Below are 22265 nucleotides of genomic sequence, written 5' to 3'. Positions count from 1 at the left end.
CCTCCTGTTTCCCCTTCCTTCCCCCACAGAACACACTAAAAGCAAGGCCTCAGGCAGGCACTTTAAAAAAATCATCAGAAGAGTGACCTTTTATGTGGACTGCAGCTGGTGGAGAGCAGACTGGGGCCTCCAACCAATCTAGACCCAGGTGCCTCTGCACTGGCTGCACGATTAATAGCTGCGCCTTTGAGCTGGGGACTCGTTCGTCCTATATAAGTTTTGTGCCAGCTAGGGAGAGGAATACATTGACTATTTCATGTAGCGTGTGCAATAAAAGGAGAAATGTTCATAGCATATGGAATTACCTTAGCACACCGGTTTCTGCCAGCCTGCCAGATACTTCTATCTGTCAATGCAATTCAATGTATTTACCATGAGAAAGGCCCTGCTGATTAATTGACTTCTACTGACCTTTCATCGATATCAACATTAGAAAGCCAAGAACAACAATAGATAATACTAGTACAAAGAAGGAGCAACCATCAGCCCCTGTGCACCACAAATGACAGCATTGTGTTTGTCATCAGATAATGAAGTGTTCCCTGCATCCTGTATAGACCCTTTTAGCGGCTGTCTATTTAAAAGCTCCCACATCCCTGCCAATTGTCCCTGAAGTGAAACAGCTACAAATCAGGCACCATGGGGAAGGTGAGAACATTATGTTAATTTGTAGCATTGTAATGTGTTTACTGGCCGGGACGCTTGTAACTTAGCAAATACCTAAAATGCAGATATATCATCTCCCATTTGCTTTTTTGTCTGAATGATTCCCTTTTGTAGATGTGACTCTCATACTTTTATTCTCTCTATCCATTCTCTGCAGATCATCTTCTGCGAAGAAAGGAACTTCGAGGGGCGGTGCCATGAGTGCTGTGGGGACATTGCTGATCTTCATAGTTTTCTGAGTCGTTGCACCTCCATCCGCGTTGAGAGTGGCTGCTGGGTGATCTATGAGCGTCCCAACTACATGGGACACCAGTACATCCTGAAGAAGGGTGATTATCCTGATTACCACAACTGGAAGGGTATTAATGACTCTATAAGGTCTTGTCACTCCATACCACAGGTAGGTTTAGCATGCTAGCTAACACCATGATTTCCTGATGTTACTACATTGCATTGCTTATAGTCTGAGTGGTATTGTTAGAAATTGGGGTGTTGGTTGACTGTGGTGCTAGCCCTGTCCAAGCTACAGCCTCAATCCCTTGCTGGGTGTTCCACTCACAGAAAGTCACCAAATTAGACTGTGCTTAACCTTGGGTAGCATGGCACAAAAAGGAGTCAGGCTTAACTCAGAGACAATGTGTAAAGTATTTAAGCAGCACACAAACAGTGAAAACACAACACAGGATAAAATCGCAAACACATTTATAAAAGTAGAGTGCATTTTAATAAATTATTTGACACCAAAACGACAAAAAGCCAATCAGTAGAACAGGAGCTATGCTTTTTTAAATACTAAACTGTAAAAAAGCTTCTAAAAGATAAAAGCGCCAATCACCGACATCTGGGACCAGGTCAAAGTCAAAAGGTAATGCCGACCACGATGGAGAGCAGGTCGGACACAAGAAGTGAATTGTGCCTAGTCAGAGCTTACCTTCGGAATTAGAACATTTTTGAAGAAAAAGTGTATGAGAAGGCTGAAGGTCATCCGGGCTAGGATGCAGAATCCCAGGAGGGAGCGTCTTCATCAGATAGTCGTGGAGTGAAGCATTGGAGAATATTTTTACCTTCGGACTTAGCCCTCGAGATGGAAGTCGAAAATCTCTAGTGGGACGAGCCAGGAGGCTGTTGTCCAAAAAAGTTCCGTAAGGTCGGATACCCCTTTGGTTAAGGACCGCTGAAATGGATTTGCTGCTGCAGAGAAGAACATAGTGGGAGAAGCCACAAAGTCAATCCGGCGGGTGAAGCACCTTGAGCAGAAAAGCAGAAAGACGAGCAGGCCTCCTCTTGGTTCTCAGAAAATGTTTTGATCACATTTGTTTGAATCCTCACTTTTGGAAAAGGGACATTCGGGCACATTTAGCACCACAACTAAGGGTCCAGGAGTGGATGGAGACCTCTTGGGGGTCAGGACTCACTCAAGCTGGGTCCATGATGTGGGCTCAATATGGTGGGAGCATGTTATGTCTCTTATGACTCTAAACAGGAGGCCAGCAAACTAGCCCTTGGAGTCACTTTTGAAAATCCTGGGTGCAGGTGAAAATGCAGGGCTCAACAGCAGGGCTGGCCTCCCAGGGTTCAAAGCAGGCTCCAGGGAGCAAAGCAGTCCTTCCAGGTACAGCAGCAGTCTGGCAGATTGCACAGCAGGTCAGACCAGCAGGGATTTTTCTGACAGCAGCAGGAATTCCTCTGAGAGTCCTTCCACAGGTCCAGTATTGACCTGAAGGGTGGGTCTAAGAACCCTCCTGGAACGAGGAAGACACTTCTGGAAGAGTTATTTGAAGTTCCTGGAATTTCCTGACACCCCTGCCCTGGCTCCAAGCTCGCTGCACTGAAAATAAAGTTTTGTCAGCAATCAATGATGTCATTACAAATTTTGCAGTGATGCTATTATTGATGACATAGAACATGTATATGTATGTGTGTGCGTGTGTGTGTGTATATACATTTATATATATAGAACATGTATATGTATCTGTGTGTGTGTGTGTGTATATATATATATATATATATATATATATATATATATATATTCACAGAAAAAACCATAGGTTATAGACCATATATAGTTAGGAATTAGCATTTACAAAACCTTGAAAATTCACTGAAAAAACCATAGGTTATAGACCATATATAGTTAGGAATTAGCATTTAAAAAACCTTATTTTACTCACACAAAACCATTGAAATTCCATATATAGTTAGTTGCACTAACTATATATCGCGCACCCGTAATCCACTGCTGATGATGTCACATATTACATCATTCATGACATGGTCAGTGACATCACTGATGACATCACTGATGACATCTCAAATGACATCACTGATGACAACATCCAGTGATTATGTGTTTCTGTAAAGTTTAAATATGTTTTACATATTGAAGAATGAGTGGATGTATAAGTGTCTCAATGAAGGTTTTAGTAGGTGCGTGATTGACTGTATGAGTGAGTGATTAAATGCGTCTTACTAAATGCACGGGTTAGTGACTAAACTGTCTGAAAGTGTGCATCAGCATGTCTGTTGTTGTGCAAGCTGCTGCATGTGTTGATCAGTAGCTATATAAGTAGCTATATGGGTTATTGATTGGTTGCACAAGTATTTGTATGGGAGACTGAGTGTGTGTATGACTGGCTGGGAGGTGTGTGACTCTGTGCAGATCAATGTGTACTTGTATCAGTGATTCTATAAGAGAGTAAGTATGTGTTAGTATATGTTTTAAAATGTAAGGTACTCTATGTTTAACTGTGTAGATTAGAAAATGGAACTGTGATTGATTCTTTACAGGACTGACTAGGTGTGTGAGTAACTCCATGGATGAGTGGCAGAGTGTGAGTGTCTGTATAGGTGTATGAGTGCATATGATAGTGTTGTAAAGATGAGTGATTGTATGTATGAATGATTGTATGGGTGAATGAGTGAATGTGTGTGTAGACGTAGGAATCAGTGAGTGGGTATGTAGTAACTAGTATTGGTGTGTCAATGGTTTCAAAAATTATACTCTGTATTTAACACTGGGTGTAACAGAGGTTATATTAAAGTGTGAGGAGATGCATTGTATTGTCACATTAATGATATCATCATTGATGTGACCATTGATGTCAAATGAGATATCATCAGTGATGTCATTTGAGATGTCATCAGTGATGTCATCAGTGATGTCACTGACCATGTCATGAATGATGTAATATGTGACATCATCAGCAGTGGATTACGGGTGCGCGATATATAGTTAGTGCAACTAACTATATATGGAATTTCAATGGTTTTGTGTGAGTAAAATAAGGTTTTTTAAATGCTAATTCCTAACTATATATGGTCTATAACCTATGGTTTTTTCAGTGAATTTTCAAGGTTTTGTAAATGCTAATTCCTAACTATATATGGTCTATAACCTATGGTTTTTTCTGTGAATTTCATTGGTTTTTTAACAGCTAATATCTGTAGCTGTAAAATGTATTCTTCTTTAAATCCAAAAATATATTTTATATGTTTATGAATAATTTTTTTTTTTAAATATTTTTTTTTCTTCGTTCCCGCTTCGCGAATCGGGAAGCTTCCCGTTAGCTGACCTTGATGCCGCGAAATAGACCGCGAGCCGGTAAACGTTTCTTTACCGCAACTGCCGCGTTAGAAAACAACATCGTGACGCCTCCCGTCCGCATGACGTTTCGCGTTGTCGCGTGATACGTCATATGACGTGCTACGTTAGCAAACTCGTACGCTTACCGAGTCGCAAAGCACAGGTTTCTGGAAGCAAACCGGGAGGCCCTGCAAAGCGCGTAACGTAAACACAGCAGGTCATGTGACTTGGTAATAACACTTTTCATTGGTTCATTTCACTTTCGGTTTCCTAATGATGTAAGACTAGGTCATATGATCTAAAATGAACACTTTTCATTGGTTGAGAACTATTTTTTTTCCCAAATGGTGAAAATCCCTCCTTCTTTCCTCACTCTGACTTTCATCATTGTGAGAGAAAGACCCTTTGTTACCAGTGAGCAATGGCTTCTTTACTAGCTTCAGCTGGTGCTTCCCCACCACCTCCACCACATCCAAGGAAGAGTGGACCACCTGCTAAAGTTATAATTCAGCAAGAAGAGGAAGAAGAGGAACAGGACGACCTAGATAATCTCCCTATTATGGCCAGAAGATCTGTTGTACCGGAAGTAACGGGACCAGAGGGCAGGGAGATGGTGCCAAATATACAAACGAGATTTCGTGAAGTAAAACAAGTCTGCGTACATTGCAGTGGAATCATTTGCTACGCAGAAAGTAGCATCACTCTGATCAACAGAGCTATTAACAATCATGCTCATGTTTGTCCGAAACTCCCCAAACAATAAATTCTTTTTTTTGTTTTCTTCCTCCTGTTGAGCCCTTTACAATGAATCGTTTTCGTTGCCCCCTCCGAAAAAAAAACAAAAAAAATATAAAACTGTTCAGAAAAATTCAAAAAAAGTAAAAAAAATGTTCAGAAAAATAATAAAAAAAATATAAAACAACAAAAACAATTTAAAAAAAAGTTCTTTTCAGAACTACCTCCCCGTTATAAAAAAATTGGTACAATATTTGCAACTGTGCCAACCTCTATTTCTCTTAGTTCGCTTCCCAGTTCGCTCCCCGGTACGCGAACCGGAAGCGAACCCAAAAATTTTTTTTATAAAAAAGAACAGTAAGTATAAGGGAAGGAAACAGACAGTTATGTTAAAAGAAAGACAGCTATAGGGGAGTAAACTAGAGATACTATTACCCGTAATCCACTGCTGATGATGTCACATATTACATCATTCATGACATGCTCAGTGACATCATCAGCAGAGGATTGCGGGTAACAGTATCCCTAGTTTATTCCCTATAGCTGTGTTTCTTTTAACATAACTGTCTGTTTCCTTCCCTTATACTTACTGTTCTTTTAAAAAAATTTTTTTTAGATCTGTCAGAAACAGTGAAAGTAATGAAATATAAAAGACTACGTAGAATATGAGCACTGTATGCAACAACTTTGACACTGACAGAAGCCTCACCTTCTCCATGCCTCCTACACAGTTCTACATGTACATCATAAATGCAAACAGAACAGAATTAATTATACATGTTAAATGGTTTATTTTTGCTGTTCTCAGAATGTATCAAATTTCACTAAAACAGTGACTTGAAGGTATTCATCATATAACAGCGGGGAAAAAAAAACACAATCAAAATGATTGTGTTTAAAAAACCCATACATTACAAATCAGAATTCAGAACTCCTTAAAGTTAACTTACTTTCCATGACGGCCAAGGATGTCCTATGAACAGCTTACACTCTGTTGTGCTGTTATTACTTTCAACCCGCCACTTTCTGAAAGAAAACCTCCATCGTTTTCAAAAACATGTTACATACAATAAATGACTTCTCGCTCTCTACCACACGATTCCACAAGGCCAAATCGTGTCAGAGCCATGTATAACTCTTGGATTTCTTGTAAGCCAATCCCGTCTTTTCGCATTTCCGCAACTTTCAGAATTAAAATGTTGAAGATCATTTACACAATCCTGGACTAGTAATATCTTCCCCTTCTTGCTCAATCATGTTCTACATTTCCTATCACACTGATACTGCTTACTATGAAGCAGACTTACACTACCTTTATGACTAGTACAATTATTTAATTCTCTACATCACTTTTAATCACAAAGCAATGTAAAACAGTAGACAGCATTGCAGACTTACATTCCCTCTACTCCATGTTTTGATTCGCTGCTTCAATTAGCTTATAAAAAGAAATAGTTTTTCTGAACTCATTCAAAGTGCACGTATTTCTCAATAACGTCCAGTGTTATGGTAAAAAGTTATGTCTCTGTACTACACTTATCCTCAAGGCCAAATAGTGTAGGAGCCATAAGAACTTCTTGAAATTCCTCAGAGCACATCCCGAGATTCTTTCCCTAAAATTTTGGTTTTAAAAACACCAGGTAAGAGTTTTTAAGGTCATATGGCAATTTTTTTTGAAAATTAAAACAGAATCATTGCAGAATGACCAGCCATTTCTACACTTTAAATAAGCTGTATAATGTCCTGATGTTATTGAAGGACCATCATGATATATAATTGCTACAGTTACAAAAGTCCTTCCTGATATTGACAACTGTGAAGCCACAAAATTTTTAATTAAAGTTGTCAATTTTGTTCCATCAGGCCTACATCGTTGGAACATTAAAATGACATACTGGCCATATGTTCGTATAAATAAAGTGGACATCATTTCAGATTTACATTGGCTACACTCCATGTTGTGATCAGCTGCTTTTACTAGCTTATTAAAAGAGACTGATTTACTGTCTGGCAAAGTTAAATATATAAATCTTTCTGAGTCTACACTAGTAGTAGCTGATACCCTACAGTTCTCGCAGTCATGCTGCCATTGATAAGAAAGCCCAAACAGGTGATCTACATCTACACCTTCATCATGCAATACATCAAGCATATACATTAAAAACTCCTGACAATCTTGCTGACTATTTTGAGAGAATTGTGTTTGGCCTGAACATCTGTCTAACAGATTTCGAATTTCAGACACACTTTCTATGTTTGTTCTATCAGTGCTACATTTCTCTAACACAGAATTTAACAAACTGCAAAATCTTTGATCCGAATTGACCACAATCTGTTCTTTTAAAGTTTCTAGAGAAAAGACAACATTAACCACTACATTAGCATAGCAGTTGACACCAGAACTGTTTTCAAATTGAAAACCAACAACATCTTCAACAGAATCCTTTTTGTTTCTGCTTATAATTTCAGGTTCATCAACTTTTCGTCTTTTTGCTACAACCTCCCCAGTATTGGTCACATTTCTTCGTTTCCGGCCTACCACACGTTTCTCAAACAAAGGATACTGAGGCAAATGTGGCGCATACTCTCTTCTCAACCTATTGTATTCCTTAACACAATCTAGATCCGCACAAATGTTTGTGACATCACACTCAATCAAGTACAATCCCGATAAAGTCCTAACTCGTGACAATGCCACATATGCCATACCCTCCTTGAACACAGAACTGCCAATATTCACCAATGCACAGTCTACACTTAAACCTTGCGATTTATGGATTGTCACCGCATATGCCAAGCAAACAGGAAACTGCTTACGACGAACATATAAGTCTTTTACAAGCAAAAATCTAGCAGAACAACGAGCAATTAGCTGTACTTCCTCAATGCCATAAAATTTAATTTTTAAAAATTCAATTCCATCTCTATTTCTGTATTTCACAAAATCAACAACATTACCCATTGATCCATTTACCAGACCTCTTTCAACATGTAAATTCCTTCTTAAAATTATACGGCAGTTCAAGCACACATTCAGAGTCTTTTCAAAACCCGCAGTTTTAGATATACTCTTCTCTAATGAATCCAATTTTGTTTTCAGATTCTCAGACAAAATAATTGTTGATCCCATATGCTCTACTCTGTCAATAGCTTCCAATTTCACAATCTCTTGCTTTTCTAAATGCAACATTTTGTTGTTGAATTTGGCACATTCTGCAAGAGTTGGCATCAAACATATTCCAGATTTTTTCTCAGTAACTTTCTGAAAAATATTCTCAGGCACAACATCTTCGTCTGGATATAAATTTGTCAGTAATCGTGCATGTAAAGCTTCTTTCCCATGCTCGGTCACTTTTCCAATTCTAACATCTTGTAGAATAGTCTTGTAAACTTCATCCTTTGCCTGACGCATATTTTCATGCAGTTCAGCATAATTGAAGTTTAACCATATATTGACGTTGCCAATACTCCCTAAGCACTTCCTGGTATCTTCATGCGTGAGCATTTTGAACACAGGTTGCCCTTTCACTGGTGTCAGCTGCAGAAGATCTCCAAAAACAATGATGTGTTTGCCACCAAATAACACATCATACTCTGTTTTGAGAACTTCTTGCATTCTCAAATGCACAAAGGCAAGCATAACATTGGAAACCATGCTTACTTCGTCAATGATAAGAAGTTTCATTTTCCTCAAGACTCTTGAAACTTCAAAACAAGCATCTCCAGATAGCTTGTGATATTCTAATTTGTTGTCATGCTCCACTGGCAGCATCAGTAAACGATGTAAAGTAATCCCTTTAATGTTATGTGCTGCCAGTCCAGTTGGAGCGGTGACAACACAAGACAGCGATGACTCTGTCCTTTCCTGCAAATAACATGAAATTGCTTTAATAAGGAAACTTTTTCCAGTTCCCGCTTCTCCACTCACGTACAGTCGGACAGGCTTCAACGACGTACATGAGCACTCTTTCTTATCATGACTTAATCCATGATCAATTTGCATGGTAAGTTCGTCATATATTTTCCTCTGCTCAACGTTGAGTTGTCTTTCCAACTCTTCTAAGTTAACCGCATCCTCCTGAGCATGTGCCATGGCTCTTTCCACTTCATTCATAGCAGTGGCAGCTTCATTTTCGATAAGAGGTCCTCCTAGTGGATCCTGACTCAATGAAGCAGAACTCTGACTGTCCTGAGAACTGTCTCTGGCAATCTCGGCTGCAATCGTTGCTTCCTGCTCAATTTCCACATTCAACATTTCTACATATTTGGGAAAAGCAGGACATTCTATGGTCTCCTTGGCAGCATTGAAAGAGTCTTCGTAACAGAGGAAATCTCCAAGCAGTTCCTCTTCTGCACGCCAAGGCTTAAAAAGTTGCAAAAGTGCTAAATAGAAAAACTCCTTTTTTTCAGGAGATTCGCCACTCAATTTTCGATGGTTTATCAAGTGGCATTTTCTTTGCTTGACCAGACATCCCTCACTTCCTATTACAGCATACACTCCTTTCTCAGTATCTTCTTTGATGTTCCTCTTGAATATGTAATTTTGCAGAACCTCATACAGACAAACATTCTCGAGGTGACTGCTTCGATTTGGATAATATGTATCCAACATGTTGCTCTTCAAAATGTCGGTACTGTTTGGCTCCTTTTCCGCCAAATACTCAATTTCCCGCACAGGTTTCAGAACTCGATTACGCGTTGCAGCAAGACCAACACTCGCCCAAACGATACTCCTGGACTTGGCATAGAGACTTGCTGAAGACAACCGGTCAGAACATTCGTAAGCTCCGATTTCTCGATGCGACAACATCTTCAGACTGAAACTGTACAACTTCTTGCTGAGGCTCTTTTCATGGGAAATGTCCTCCCACATATCCTTCAATTCTGTCTTCTCTTTTTTGGTGATGTAAGATGTCACATACCTAGCCACAGCCATACAGTTATCAGCCACAAACTGTATATCCATGTTAGCATTCCACATGGACAAAATCACCGGGTTGTAGTCGTTGATGTACTTAGACTCTTCGTTCCTCTTCAAATTGTATGTGTTTTTAGGTGATTTCTTCATCACATTATGTCGCAGCGAAGACATCAAACTGTTCACTCTTCCTTTAGAAATCACCGATCGTGGAAAGCCGAAACGACATTTGGTGTAGAACTTGTCTTTGTTCCGGAATTTACGACGACAGTACTTTCCACATCGATGGCTTTGGAAACGTAGAACTTTTTCTCTTAGGCTTTTTTTCTCCTTTGCGTTTGGAACAGCACACGTAGAATACTGTTCTATGAAACTCATCACTGAGTCGTCTGCATCCGTTCCAAATTTAGGTGCATCCTTGATCCACAGCAACATATGTATATGAGGAGCACCTCTTGCTTGGTACTCCTTCCTCCAGAAGAAATCCAACACCTCTCCAAGAGGTGGATTCTTCTTATTCATGATGAAAGACATCATACCTTCAAATCTATGATTGAAGTACCTACATACATTGACTGGATCCAAAGAGCACAGTTCTCCGGGTGTCTTGAATTCGATGTTTTCTACGTTAGCATTTGCCTCTCGTAGAAATTCAAGTAAGTCTTCCCAGCCATACTCAGCACAGCTCAAAGTGAGGAACCATGTGGGAGTTCCTAAGTTCCTCAGCATACATTTTAAATCACCATGACGACGGTACCAGTACTCATTAGTACCACGCTGACACGCCATGAGATTAATCAGGTGAGAATCCAAAATACTGTCTTGGACATTGACTTTATCCATAAAGTCCCTTGCCGAGATGTTTTGCATGTGTATACCACTTTTCAAGATGTGGTTCACTGCATATGACAGTCCAGACAGATCGCTTTCAAACAGGAGATGAAACAAATAAGGAATGCATTGTCGAAACCTAGGATCTCCTGCATACAATCGCAAAGTCCGGTATTCAGAAGCAGGAATTTGATGAGGTCGCTCATCATATCTTCCTCCCTGACCTGTTGGAAAAAGCTGTGGGAAACACCGAGCTTCCAAACTTTCCTCCCAAACACTAATGGGACTCCCTTTCGCTTGTTTCATTTGAAACAACTCAATAGCATTCCCCATGACTTCCTTGGAATGCAAAGGATGAACACTATAATGTTCATATATTTCTTCACTAGTACAGGGTTCTACTTTCTCAATTTGACCAGCACACAAATCGCTATCCTCTTCCTCACTTACTTCCTCTTCTGCAACATATACATTTTTATAGTATTTATTATATTTTTTCAAATACAATGTTGCCCTTTTGACTTTCCTAACATCTACTAAATCTTGCCATATTTTCTTATTCTTTGTCGGAACCCCATTAACTAAGATAACCAGAGGTTCCTCTTCCACTTTTTCTACTCCAATTGTGTTAATGTTTTTCTTCAAATCTAGAGGCAAATAAACAACTCTTCCCTTTAATCCTCTCTGTAAATCTGATGGAGGCAATTTCCCTGTCTTTGGCTCCATTCTTACAATAGCCTGAAAGGGATGGATACTTTGAATCAAAATAGATTCATAAGTATTTAAATCCTTCAATTCAGAAGGAATTTCAACCAATTCCAGATTATTATGAACTGCTCTAGCAGGCATCTGGTTTTGATTTAATTTGTTACAACAATAAGTACACACACGTTGATCCAATCCCAAATCAAAACAATTTTCTACCATCAAGTATGTTGTAAAATCCTTCCATTCACTATTATTTTCCCTTTCACTTTTTCCATATAAATCCACTAACTTAGTCTGATTCTTATAATAAGTGCGTCGACAACACACACAAGTGAAATTTGGCCTCTCATTTGATTTCACCTCAAACGTCGCAATTTCACTCTGGAAATTATCTGTACTGGAAACCTGTACACTATCTTCCACATTACTCTCTTCTTCTTGGTCAATTTCAACATTCTCCTCTTTACTTCCAAAGTAACAAAACTCAATTTCTTCACATATATTTTTCACATCTATTTCAGAACCATGCAAAAGAGCAGCGCATAATTGTTTTAGCATAATTGCTGGACTCTTAGCATAATACAACATTCTAACTAATTTCCTCACTTTATTATGATGCACTGCTAGCATCCTGAAATGATGAAAAACACTCTGGCATACTCTCCTGGAAAGACAAGCCAGTGAATGACCATGCAAACCTATCACTTCTCTCACTCTGCAAGGATCTAATTCTTGCAACAACTTCATTTTCTGCTTCAAACTTTTCTTACTAAATGACCGTATAAAATCACAAAGCAAATTGATGGAATCCTGTCGTACACTGCAAATACTACTACACTTCCAGGTGTACACAGGACCCTTAGGACGTCTCCCTAAAACCTCATTACCTAACACCTCTTCTATCTCTGTTCTCACAAGTTTTTCTTTTTCAACTGGACAACCATCTTTCACTTCATAAGCTCGACCACTGGTGTCAACTGCATGCACCAAATCATTATCCTGGAAATAACTCTCCTCATTAAAAAATGCCTCAGAGCTTGAACTATGCATCCATTCTCCAGAAAAAACTTCACAAAAATTACTACGATTAACTATTCTCTTCCATCTACTATTTCTTTTGAAATCATAAATTACCTTGTTTAGCTTCCTAATTCTATTGATTGTCAAAATAAATAACTTACGTTTAATTTCAAAGGCCTGATCAATAACTTTCTCAACTATTTTTTTTCTCTTATAAAAAACCACTTTCTGCTGACCTTTCTTAATATTTTTTAACAAATTCCCAATTATCCTGTTGCGGAACATTCGTTTACGAATATCCCTAAACTGTTGTTTCCTTCTACTTTCATGCATAGAGTTATCTCTTACTCTAGCAGTAACATTTCTCATTGGCCTTTCCTTACCATTTGAATTCGGTCTCCTTTTCTGGAGTGAAACATTTTCTGTAGTAATATTTTTTTTACTACACATATTTCTTATGACTGTTTTTCGACTCTTACCCGGTGCTTTCTTGGTGACTTGACAAATCTTTTTGTTAGAGGACTGCTGCAATATTCCATGCTCCTGCTGTCTTTGACGTTTTCCAGCCTTTCTTACTCTTTCTTTGCTAGGCATCCTAAAATCTTGAAATAATGTGCAGTTGAATCTGTGGTAAAATATAATAAAAAATGTTATTAACCACTATTACCCAACAGTAAATTAATAACAGTCATCAAAAACTTAACACACTACTTAAGTATATAATATACTGAAGCCTATCTTCAATTTTTCACTGAACAGGACTCATCTCTTCTTAACCTTGGATAAACCTCACCTACTCTGTGTCCCCTGCACATAATTAAATGTAAAGGGGCAGATTTATATTAACTAGCACATCCCCAGGGATGCACCAGTTAACGTGCACCGCTGCTCTGCCACCCACGGTGTGCCGCATTTACAATCAGATAGGACAAAGCTACATCAAAACCCTGCGCCTGCTTGAAGCAGGCATAGATCTTGACGCAGGTAGGCTGAAAGCTAAAGCAACAACTAAGTGTCGTGTGCAGAAGTTACAAAAAAGGAAAAATGGCGTTTAAACCAGTAATGAGACCATGCTAACGTAATACAGAGTAAAAATATCCAGGATCTACATCAGTTTGGGGTTCACGAACCTGGCAGGTAAAGGCACTGAGGCTTTCCACCGTGCATGTCTCATCCCAAAACATATGTTGTTTGTGAATGAAACAATTTCCCAGACCAAATGCTTTGGATTGGCTACTTCTAAAAAATTAAACACCCCTACTATCCCGGAGTTAGAGGAATACGATGGTTGGAGTAATTTTACTCGTTGTCTATTAAAGATTTACAGGCCCTACTCCGTAATTCTTCCTTTAACATTTCCAGTATAAATCCAAAAGGTTGACTGCTTTGGCAACGTGCCTTATCCACGGTTTAATAACGCTGCCTTTTGCTTTATATAAGTTTTCAAATTGTATGAAATATATACCAATAGGTCGTTATTAACCTTTAGGTAGTGGTTTTCTTCATCAAGTCTGGTCGCTTCCATACACATACAGATTTTCAAAGATGATCAAGAACTTTATCTGAATGGAGAGGAATGCACTGAGACGCCAGATCATTCACTAATGTGTAGGCACAGACAGTTACACGGTTCATGCAACAAACACCGACCAAATATGGCTTGCGTGTTGCAAGGCACGCCAGTTCCTGCTATCATCCCCACGTTCAAGTTCTTGGAAAATGGTAGTTATTTGATGCTCAATAATGAAGATTGTTCTGGGTTAATTAAAAGTATTCATTTTATCGTAACAGTAAATGAACGGGTTATTTGCTGCAGAAATGTTCTATTTCCTCCCACACATGAACATAGGGAGTTTTCAATCTGGCCACAAATACCAACCTTGGGAGCACATTTCAACAGCATGGCAAGAATAAGAGCTCTTTTGTCTCAGAGAGAGGTGGCCTTGAGTTCGGCCCGTGAAACTTTCGTGCTTCACATAGCGAACACCCGTACAGAGGTGCAGACCCTTTTAAATACAGATTCGACTTTGCATTTCAGCAAGATTACCCATTCATTTCCATGCAGCAGGAGGCCCGTAGGAATGAAGGTGCAATTTGCGATTAGCAATTACCTCATCGCAAATTACGAATTTTTCCGACGGTGCAGGGGTATCTCAAGAACACCCTGCTGCACCCCTGAAAAAAAAAATTGGGGTCATATGGCGCACATAAATTTTGAAAACAGTCCTTTACCTCAAAAACGATTTTCAACTCATAATTTGAAAACACTGCACATGGGGAAATGACTTAAAATGTCCTTAAGACACATAAAAGCATTTTTTGATTGCCTTTGCAGCATGTTTCAGTCACCTTTAACATGCCTATGTAACGGAAACATTCAAAATCTAACTTTGCCATGCACAGGTGGGAGCATATTTACAAGCAATTTGCTCCACAGACAAACTTCTTACATTGAAATGGGAAAGACTCTCAATTACCTTATAAAGAAGCAGACACCATTATGTCCTTCTCATCAATATTAAAACCATTGCTTTTTCTCAAAAACGATTTACAAGTCATAATTTGAAAACACTCCACAGCTCCTATGCACATAAAAGCCCTGTCAGTACTAATACTTCACATTTTCTCCAATTACAATTTCTCAAACAAACAAAATCTATTTGTGAAACACTTGAGACAAAGCAACATTTGAAAAACACAACTTTCTTCATAATTTTCTCCTTAAAGCACACTATTTTCTATCTAAATTAAAGAAATTTTTTCTCACCTTAGCAAGTACTTTGAGTTTCAAAACAGTCTCAGAAACACACCAATTTGTCTTCAGCAGAGCAAAAGGTATGCACTCCAGAGTCTGCAGCTATCAAAAGCACAGAAATGCTGTAATTCCTCACACAGATCTCTCATGTCACCCAATCAAAACTCTTCCCTCACTTTTTTTCAAAGCAAAACCCTTCCCCCCTCTGCCCCCTCTCTGCTTTTTCTGCATAGCAACCACCTCTTGCAAGACCTCTCACACAACAATGTTGCAATTGAACTCTGAACTCTCAGTGCACCTGCATATCCAAAGCATTCTTTCATTTAATGATTTTTTCTTCGCCACTCAAAATACATCTTTCAACGAACTCATCCATGCACACTAACTTTCTGTTTTCAGCAATCAAAATCCACCAATCACTCTTACTGCTTCATTAACACAGAAACTCCTCAGTTTTTTTCATTTTACACTCTCATTTTTTCAACTGCCATTTCATTGCCACACTTCATCTGACTGCAGGAGAACCTTCTCTCGCCATGTTTTCTGTCTGGATTGTTGGACATAGCTACATCTATTGGGCTCAAAGGTACGCTGAAAACAGGAATTTACCTAACCTCAATTTACAAGATGTGGAAATTAAGTGGTTTGGCCACAGAGGATTAAAATGTCACCAATTGATACCATTGGTGAAAACCTTTATGCATTTGCCAAAACCTGACCTGTTAATTGTGCACTGTGGAGGTAATGATTTGGGCACTTTGACTGGGGTAGGTCTGGAAATGCTTTTAAAGGACACCTTTGAGCAATTGATGGCACTTTTTCCTCAGACTGCCTTGGTATATTCAAATATATGCCAAAGACAGAAATGGAGGTGGTCGAACCAATTTTGTCCACAAATTGAGAAATCGAGGAAGCATGTAAACAAATCTGTTTCAGCTTACATGAGAGACCATGGAATGGGCTCCCTGTACAACAATAACTTGCGTTACTACATGCAAGATATCTACAGAGGAGATGGAGTTCACTTCTCAGATGAGGGCAACAGAGTTTTCACTCTGAATTTAAGAATGTGCATTGGTACCTACTTATAAGTACCTAAATGTACCATAAACCCAAAAGCTCTTCTCAGAGCTACCCTACATCTGATCACTCACAATTATTATTGTACTCTAACTTTTTTCACTAATTTTCAAGAAAGTACGCTCCCCAGAACGCTTCCCGGTTCGCGAACCGAGCGCACTCCACGCAAAAAAACTAAAAAAACGGTATATATTTTTTTGCCCTGCGAGAACCTTTCAAAGCCTCCACATCAAACCTAGGGGGTCAGGGACGATCTACTATGCCCCCTTATGGTCATTTGCCCCTTCGCTTTGGCCTCCTCTTGTCTCTCGATCCTACCGAGAGACAAGATGGCGGCCGCTACGGACTGTTTGGAATGTTTACAGACGCCGAAAAACCAATCAGCTTCGCAAACCTCCGTAACGCGAAAAGTACGCGAAGCGGAGCGCTGTTACAGATATATATCTTTTTTTGAACGTTAATTTCTCAAAATCCACTGGAGCACATATATTGAGACCTAGCAAAGGCACATCGGGCTACCAGTCCCTACAATTTTGCCAAGTTTCGTGCAAATCCATTCAGCCGTTCGATTATTATTATTATTTTTTTTTTTGCCCCGCGGGGCCCTTTTAAAACCTCCACATCAAACCTAGGGGGTCAGCGAGGATCTACTATTCCCCCTTATGGTCATTTGCCCCTTCGCTTTCGCCTCCTCTTGTCTCTCGATCCTACCGAGAGACAAGATGGCGGCCGCTACGGACTGTTTGGAATGTTGACAGACGCCGGAGAACCAATCAGCTTCGCTTCACAAAGCTCCGTTGCGCGAAAAGTCCGCGAACCAGACCGCTGCCTGGTCCGCGCTTACAGATATATATCTTTTTTTAAACGTTAATTTCTCAAAATCCACTGGAGCACATATATTGAGACCTACAAAAGGCACATCGGGCTACCAGTCCCTACAATTTTGCCAAGTTTCGTGCAAATCCATTCAGCCGTTCGGGCTAAAAGTGAGGCCAACCGCCCTATGGAAATTAACATGGGAAAAACGCGTTTTGGGACCCCCCTTTTTTCTCGGCCCCCCCTTGACGAACCCCCCCCAAATTTTCAAAGGCTGCTCAGAAACAAAATGTGCCATTTTCCTGAAAATTTCAGCCAATTCCGTCCACAAACGGCAAAGTTATTAGACATAGAATTTTCAAAAAACCCATAGAGAAAAAATCCTAACTATATATACCTACTGGCGACCGCCAGTAGGTAATATATATATATATATATATTACCTACTGGCGGTCTCCATTTGGTAGCTATGCTTAGGACCCAGTTTCCATAGGAAGAGCGTTTTTTCAATTGCCAATAACTTTAGCGTTGTTTGATGAAACCTTGCAAAATTTTCAAAACTAATAAACCAATCACTTCAGCTGCTGTTGTGAGAATTTTAGGGTGATTCGTTAAGCAGGGGGATGAGAAAAAGTGTGGCCCCACATCACCATTTCCCCATGTTAATTTCCATAGGAAGCTTTAGACACGCCTACTGCCCGAACTGCTGAACAGAATTACACCACATTTGGCAGAAAGGTAGCTCTTGGTCCAGAAAGCGACCTTTTTGTTAAATGGTGTAAATCCTTTCTGTAGTTATGGGGAAATTCAAAGAAATTCCCAGTTGTATATCTGGGGATGCAAAGGATCCGCAAACCCTCCCGATCCCGTGCCTGAGATCTGATTGGCTGCCAACACTTCAAACCAGAAAGTGTTGGCAGCCATCTTGTGACTCAGTTGAACCAAGTCACAAGAAAAAACATTTAAAAAAAGAAAAGGGCAGGGCAGAAACACCCTGATCCCCAAGTCCTCTTGGAGGGCGGGGGTCCCACAGGGACTCCACAGGGCCAAAAAAGCATTAAAAAAAGAATTCTGGGGGAGTCGCAATGGATCCATGACTCCCGCCAAAAAAAAAAAGATGCGCCCACTTCTTTGATCAATTTGGCCCCTGGGTGGGCCAGGTACCTGGGGCATTTGAAAATATAGGAGGAGGGGACAAAGGGTCCCCTCCTCTGGCTGCTCAAAGCCCCGGTGACTGCCACCTCCCCAGGGCAGGGACGAAATGTAAACATAATGCGGGGGAGGCCCTACGGCCACCTCCTCAGAGCTAAAATGATTAGAAATGCAGCCTTGGGCACCACCACTTCCCCGGGGCTAGATATCTATTATAATACAGGGGGCTGCGGAGCCCCTGCAGCCCTGGGTACTGTCTTATTGAAATTCAGGGTGGCACGCTGGGCCTTCTGTTGCCCCAGGGACTGCCACCTCCCAGGACACATACAATGATACATTTTTTTTAAAGCAATGTTGGGGAGGCTCTATGGAATCCCAAGCAGCCCTGGGGACCGTCACCTCCCTGGGGCTAACATAAATATTAATGCATGGGGGATACTCCCTCCCATGCAGCCCCGGGGTCCGCCACTTCCCCAGGGCACAAATTCAAACATGAAGGGGCCACTTTGCGGACCCCCGGCCCAGGCAACCACCAGCTTCCCGGGGCTTAGTTAATATTGGAGGAGTCACACGGATCACCCCTTGGCGCTCTAGATGACACTGGGGACTGCCACCCCTCAGCCGGTTCCAGCAATGTCCTGGGGTGCCTACCCCTGGGACATTGCCGTTTGCTATGGCTTGGGGATAACAAACCAGCTATGTTTTCAGCAAGCAAAAGCTAATATGCTCTCACTTTCTGAAAGCAGAACAATGTATGTTTTCCTGCCAGAAGTGCAACAAGCAGGTAACAGACACTTTGCTTTGGGACCCAGGGAGCAGCTCCCAAAGTAAGTTGTCAAGGTAAGTTGATGTGGAGAAAAAGGAAAATAAATTGTATTCACGTAGGGGATCAAATTACCTTTGGTATGAAGCTTTCTGTACATGAAGATTCCTGCACATACAAATCCCAGTTGTTGAAAAGTCACCTGACCTTGCCAGGAGGCTCCCTGGAAACCTGTGTCTAATGCATCTTTCCAGGAGTACTCCTGGAAATGTTGGTGAATAGCAAAACCCTGAAAAGCACATTCAGGCGGAAGAGTAGATCACCGCCAGTACTTTCCATAATTTTGTGAAAAGGGCCCAGTCTGTCAATCTTGCTAAAGCACACACCTGAGATTTATGAATTTTCAAGAAATTTGCAAATTGTGTACTAGTGTACTGGACACACTCTTTTAATCCAAGGAGTCCCACACAATTCCAGGTTAGGCTCAGTATACCTAAAGCCCTAACTGAACATATGCAAGGTCGGACTGGCCTATAAGTCATTAAGGCAGTTCCCAACAGGCTGGTCTGAAAGGTAAGTTTGTGGACCTGCTTTTTGGCTATTTGTGCGGTTGTTGTATGGTCTGCAGGGCGGATTTATACAGTTATTTCCCTGATATTCAAAGAAACATTGAGTGAGAATATTATAGAAAGGGCTTAGGACCGAATTAACATATTGTATTCCACATGTTTAATAATTTGTAAGATGTTTCCAATTTAAGAAAGGAGTGACGTATGTCTAAATCATTTCTAAAAGATCCGGGGCACTTGTAATGTAATTTATTATTCTGAAATTCAGTGTGATCATATCCATTGCAGAGAGATTTGGGATCAAAATTAGAGCGAGGGAGATTTCTTGTCAATCAAAGAGTGTACTGTTTATGTACAAGAGTAGGCTCCAATCACAGTGATAGTAAGACGATCAAAGTGCATGTAAAAAGCTGGCTGATTTTGTTTAGTACAAAGATGAAGAATTATTCTTTAAAGTTACCCCTGTAGGTATAAAAGTTGGGCAGGATATTTCCTTTGAAAATTAGGAAAATGCTGAATTAAATAAGCAACAGTATTGAAAGAAAGTTAAAAGATAAAAGACGACCGTCCAGAAAAGAAAACTCGGTAACTATTACACAGGCCAGAATGCACATGTGCATGTGCCCAGTGCTTTAGAATTAAAAATGGGGAACTTATTGGTGATGCTGTGTTTTGACAGATGCCACAAACCTTTAGAAAAGATGCCAGTAGCCCTTTGTAGACCATTGAATTGGTCAAGAAAATGTCTTTCTCCCTCCTGCATAATCTCTTTTATTGGACTGTTTGGAAATAATTTTTTAAATCTAAGCAACACTATCCTGCCCTGTTATAGAACTGGCATCCTTTACCAGCAATAATCATCATTTCAAATGCGAAGTATCTCTACAAACTATAATGTATCTTAAAACTACATATTTGAAGAGGTAACGGGAGGATATTATCTCTTGTTGCTGGGATCATGAAGTAATAAATAAGATAGATCCCTATTTTTACATTTTACTGGTAACTGTCCAAAAGCATAACCGAATGATAAAAAAGTTGGGCTTCCTTTTTAGGCCGAGTCTGGGCAGCGCATGCACTGCTCTGGGAGCCATGATGTAGTGGAGTATGTACGTGAAGCCCCGCCCACTCCCCGCCCATATTTGTCATTGGCTTGTGTCATTGTTTATCGAAAATGTCGGCTTCTGATTCGCTATTAGGCTTGTTGGTCCCTCCTTAGTACTGCCTTGCCTTAATTTTTAACCTTCCATGAGGACTAGCCCTTTTACTTTGGTTGTTACACGGTACGTCTTTTTTAGTCTGTAAACACTATTTTCTTTAATGAGTTTCTCTTACTGGAGGAGGGTCTCTTGTGCTCAGATTTGACCACTGGCTTGTTTATTTAACTCATGGCAAACGAGGAGCTCTTCAGAGGCCATGGGAAACAGAAGGGGGCAACTCTGCGATGCCTTCAAGCAATGCCTTATATTTATGCTTTAAAAACCAAAACCATAAAAAAGGCATTGTCATTTACCATGCCATTAGCTCAAAATTGCGTGAATGCAAGAACTATTGCAATGCAGATGTTTGTTATTGTAGTTGACACAGCTTCTTTCACAGTTTGGAAAACTAGACAATGCTATTGCAGACTGAATGTGTGTATAAATACTTTGCAGTGCACTAGATTTAATATTCAGCTATAAAAAAGTAATGTTTTAAACCGAGGATGAGATTGCACCACTTCGAACTAATGGGGGAGAACTTGTGACTTACAGAAAGAACCACCCATATTAGTTGTTTGAGTAATGTTTTTTTATAGAGCCTTTTTCAAGAGCGTTGGGGTGCTTTAGCATAATATTACAGTGCCATCCGCTTACATGTAAATTTGTTGTTTTCCTATTTACCTTCTCAGCACCAAGGGAGCTACCGCCTACGCATATACGAGGGAGAAGACTTCAGTGGCCAGATGAAGGAGTGCCAGGAAGATTGTGTCTGTGTTTATGACAACTTCAGCCTCAGTGACATTAACTCTAGCAATGTTTTGGAGGGCTACTGGGTCTTCTATGAGGAGCCTCAGTACAAGGGAAAGCAATACTTCCTTAGGCCTGGGGAGTACCGCAGATTCAGCAAATGGGGTGCCCTCACCTCCAAGGTTGGCTCCTTCCGGAGATTGATGGACCTTTGCTAAGAGAGGGACTTTCTTAAGGCCATAACTTGAATCTCTGTTTATCTACAAATAAAATCCTGAAAAAATGAAATGGCGTATCCTAGCTTTCTCTTTCTTGTAATTTGTTGGTTTAACTTTCATACCACACATTTTGGAGATACCAAACGCAACACAAGTGGTGAGGGGAAGTAAGAGAAATTAAAAACAAGCATTTGCACTGCAATAGGTGTCGCATTACTGATCGTTAGAGGTATTGGCATTGCAAATAATAATGCAATGCCAATAGCTCATACTGTCAGTAATGCGAGACCTAGTGCATTGCAAATGCTTGCGTAGTGAGCCAGGAATCAGCATTATATGTCTCTGTGCAGTACCGCAAGCTGCTGATAGAGGTCCCTAGTGAGCAAGGCATCAGCACTGCATATCTAGGTGCAGTACCGCAACCTGCTCCCTGAGGTCCCTAATGAACAAGGAGTTATTGGCATTATAAATGGCAATGTTTTTTACCCAGCCATGTTGCAGG

The 22265-nt window shown here is 40.3% G+C and overlaps 1 protein-coding gene across 1 annotated transcript; it reads left to right on the top strand.

Moving 5' to 3' along the window:
* Window positions 1-619: 619 nt before the first annotated feature.
* LOC144824625 (gamma-crystallin 2-like) lies at window positions 620-21833 on the top strand. Its single transcript, XM_078683681.1, has 3 exons — window positions 620-648; window positions 824-1066; window positions 21488-21833. Exons 1-3 carry the CDS (start codon window positions 640-642, stop codon window positions 21761-21763), a joined length of 528 nt encoding a protein of 175 aa, XP_078539807.1. The 5' UTR covers window positions 620-639; the 3' UTR covers window positions 21764-21833.
* The last annotated feature ends 432 nt before the right edge of the window (window positions 21834-22265 follow it).

Source organism: Lissotriton helveticus, chromosome 3_1, assembly GCF_964261635.1.
Source record: "Lissotriton helveticus chromosome 3_1, aLisHel1.1, whole genome shotgun sequence".
Classification (NCBI taxonomy): Eukaryota; Metazoa; Chordata; class Amphibia; order Caudata; family Salamandridae; genus Lissotriton; species Lissotriton helveticus.
Note: the sequence above shows the minus strand (reverse complement) of the source record. Positions and strands in the feature narration are given on the sequence as shown.